Genomic DNA, 3,067 nt, shown 5'->3' with positions numbered 1-3,067 from the left:
TCCAGTGTTAGAATGTGGCCTCTTGTGTTGTTGTCTTCGTGGTGAAAGAGTTCAACGAACCGTAACGAAAGGGCTGACAGTGCACATGTGGTTCCATAGCCATTCTGTCCATTGGGAGGCAGCTACATAAAGCTAGCAAATTAATACGTGGATTCAACGTGGCATTCGAATTCCAGTGTTAGAATGCGCACTCTTGTGTTGTCTTCGTGGGGTAAGAGTTCGACGAACCGTAACGAAAGTTCTGAAAGTGCACATGCGAGTCCATAGTCATTCTGTCCGCTGGGAGCAAGCTACAGAACGCGAGGAAATTGATACGGGGATTCAGCCAGGCAATTATCCAATGATTTTTTTTAACGCATCATTACTTCATGTCCCTGTCAAGTTTAGAGGCCTGTGAGAACGTGAATGATTATTTTCGGTGGGCGATAGGATGAAGAAAAGGGTGCTCAGGAAATGAAACCTCGATCTCAAGAGCCAAATCCATAAACAGCCGACCCATTTCAGCATTGCCAACAGTTTCCATTTGGTCTAACGCAGCCCTAAAATCATGAAACAGCAGTGCGTACAAAAAAACCATCTCTTCGCATAACTCTAACATACGATGTTCGGAAATAACTGCCAAATGTTTATGGGTCGTGGGAAAGCTATACTTGTCCTTGTTTTTTCATGTTTTTTATTGGCAACGGTGAGGTAAGCTACATGTGACATTGTTGGACAATCACGTGGTCGGCGATTTGTGCCCGTGAAATAATGCAAAAGACGAACATCTAAATGTTAAAATTAGCTCCGATCTGCACTGTCCGCTCAATTTTAACAGCTATTGTGTTTTCAGCGTAGCGATAGGGTCTATTGTTTTGACGAGCTCAGTATAATTCCGACGATTCGAACACGAGTTATTTGAGACATGAGGTATGCATGCTGTTCAAGCCAGAACGAGTTCTTTTCAGTCATATAACTCATTCTACAATAAACGGGCTCATCACAAATTAAATATCCAACCATTTGTTTTGTGACGGGTAGTACAGAATGATACCGTGCAAGCTAGGATAATCATGTTTTTAGCATTGGCAAACACAGATCGGTAACCATGACAGTTGGGTTGACACGGCTGGTGGAAATAGTTAAGGTCTCTCTGTAGCATACTACACAGGCAGACAGAGAGGCAGAGACAAATACACATGTAAGGACTGATAGACAGACAGGTGGACAGACATTAGGACAGGCAGAGAATACACGCACGCAAAATGACAAACAAACACTCATATACAGAGCTTGACAGGCAAACAGACGGACACGCACGAACACACGAGCACTCACATACTCACCATCCCCCACCCCAACATCCCCCCTCCCATTCTACCCCCACCCCCACCCCTACTCTTCTTCCTCAATCCCTCCACAAACCCACCCCCCCCCCCCACAACCACCACCCAGCAAAACCACAAAACACCGACACTTACTTCTGGCCTTGACGGGAACCTCCTGCAAAATAGTCTTGTAATTGGTCTCGGGGTTTCTCTGGTCGAATTTCTCGATCCACGGCGTTTTACCGAAGGTGGTCTTCAGCCCTTCGTAGACTCCCTCCATGGCGAAGAAGCACTCAGTCTTACCCGCGTTGGGACCCAGTCTCTCGTAAAACAGCAAGCCCGCCTGCTGCCACCCGAACTCCTTGAACAGGCTGATGAAGAAGTGCCCGCTCTTGTCGTACGTTCCCAGGATTCTGGTCAGCATCTTGTACTCCGATTTGTCGTGGAAGGCCCTGACAAACGCCCCGGCGGTCAGAACGGGGATCCCCCAACGGTGGGAGAAGCGGGCTACGGGGGCGATAGCGTAGTTGCAGGCGGGCCCCAGGAAGACGTTGGCGGTGCCCTTGTGGTACATGTCTATCGCCGCTAAGGGTCCTTCTGTCTCCGAGCACTGCGAATCCGCCGTGTGGACCACCAGGCGCTTCCCTGGCAACCACCCCCGCTTGTTCACGGTCTCAATGGCGTAGCGGATTGCCGGGAGCACTTTGGGCATCACCCACGGCTTGAGATCCTTGTACGGCAGGATCACGCCCAGTTTCACCTCCGTGTTTGATGATGACGTCAGCGCCCCGCGCAGTGACGTTACCAGTAGTGACGTCACCACCAGTGACGTCATCATCGCCGCTGCTGGCAGGCTGACCCGCATCGTGGACGCTCTCGATTGTTGCTAGCTTCAGAGTCCGAGGCTTTGCCAACGCTGGTCTTGACGGTAGCCTTGTGTAGTAGTTTGTGTTTGTGGTTTTACCCCCGAGTATCGTTCACTTGTATGGTGTTTCTGTCCTGTCGACTCATTTACAGTTCTTTTCTCCGCTTTGCTTGTCATGTTCTCCAAAGCTTGAAGGAAGTAGTTGTCCAAGAATGTAGAGGTTGTTTTCTTCTCTGATAGCCTTTACACCCGGGAACATCCATCCCCCAATGGCTTTGCCGTGAGAGCGTAAAACTTGACTTTCTCTCTTCTCTGCTAGCTTAGATGTTCAGGAAGGTTTCTACGAAGTACGCCCTCAATTAGAGTAAGGTTGTTGTCGGTGCAAACGGCACATTTGTACTATGTTTTTGTTTTTGATTTGTTTTGTTCTGTCACACGGTAGGATAATTATGATTCTTCACCATCTCGGTCTGTCCCGCCCAATACCTGCAATATGTATTAAATAAAACATGCGTGTTTGCTCATTTTAGGAGCTCAAACGGCAAGACTTACGAGTATTTGTGACCCTCCACCACGAAATGAGTCGCATGTCACCTCGCGCGGTTCTGCGCTAGGCTTAATATAAGTCCGGGGAGTGTCTGGTAACAGTGCGAGGGTCCCCTTAGTCACAGGTTATAACTCAAACAGTGTTCGCTCTTTTCTAAAACGGTTTTCACCACTGGATAGAGCATACACAAATCTTTAGGAAAATGTAAAAATATGAAAATCATGCAAAGGTGACATGCGACTCATTCTGTGGTGGAGGGTCACACTTTATATACTTCTCCCGCCGAACTACAAATCCAGTCGAAGCTGTCCTGGCGACCACCTCTCGATAACGACCACCTGCCTTTTA

General features: G+C 48.3%; 1 protein-coding gene across 1 annotated transcript; it reads right to left on the bottom strand.

Moving 5' to 3' along the window:
• Positions 1-528: 528 nt before the first annotated feature.
• On the bottom strand, positions 529-2,653 carry LOC138951339 (atrial natriuretic peptide receptor 1-like). The gene is made up of 2 exons (XM_070322960.1): positions 1,455-2,653; positions 529-539 (listed from the first exon to the last, which is right to left on the bottom strand). The coding sequence occupies exons 1-2, from the start codon at positions 2,170-2,172 to the stop codon at positions 529-531; spliced, it is 729 nt and encodes a 242-aa protein (XP_070179061.1). The 5' UTR covers positions 2,173-2,653.
• Between the last annotated feature and the right edge of the window lie 414 nt (positions 2,654-3,067).

Source organism: Littorina saxatilis, linkage group LG16 (genome assembly GCF_037325665.1).
Source record: "Littorina saxatilis isolate snail1 linkage group LG16, US_GU_Lsax_2.0, whole genome shotgun sequence".
In the NCBI taxonomy this organism is placed as follows: Eukaryota; Metazoa; Mollusca; class Gastropoda; order Littorinimorpha; family Littorinidae; genus Littorina; species Littorina saxatilis.
The sequence above is the reverse complement of the archived record's forward strand: the minus strand, read 5'-3'. Positions and strand labels throughout refer to the sequence as shown.

Excerpts from the sequence above, each read along its gene's own strand:
- LOC138951339 (XM_070322960.1), bottom strand. The coding sequence starts at position 2,172 with ATGCGGGTCAGCCTGCCAGCAGCGGCGATGATGACGTCACTGGTGGTG.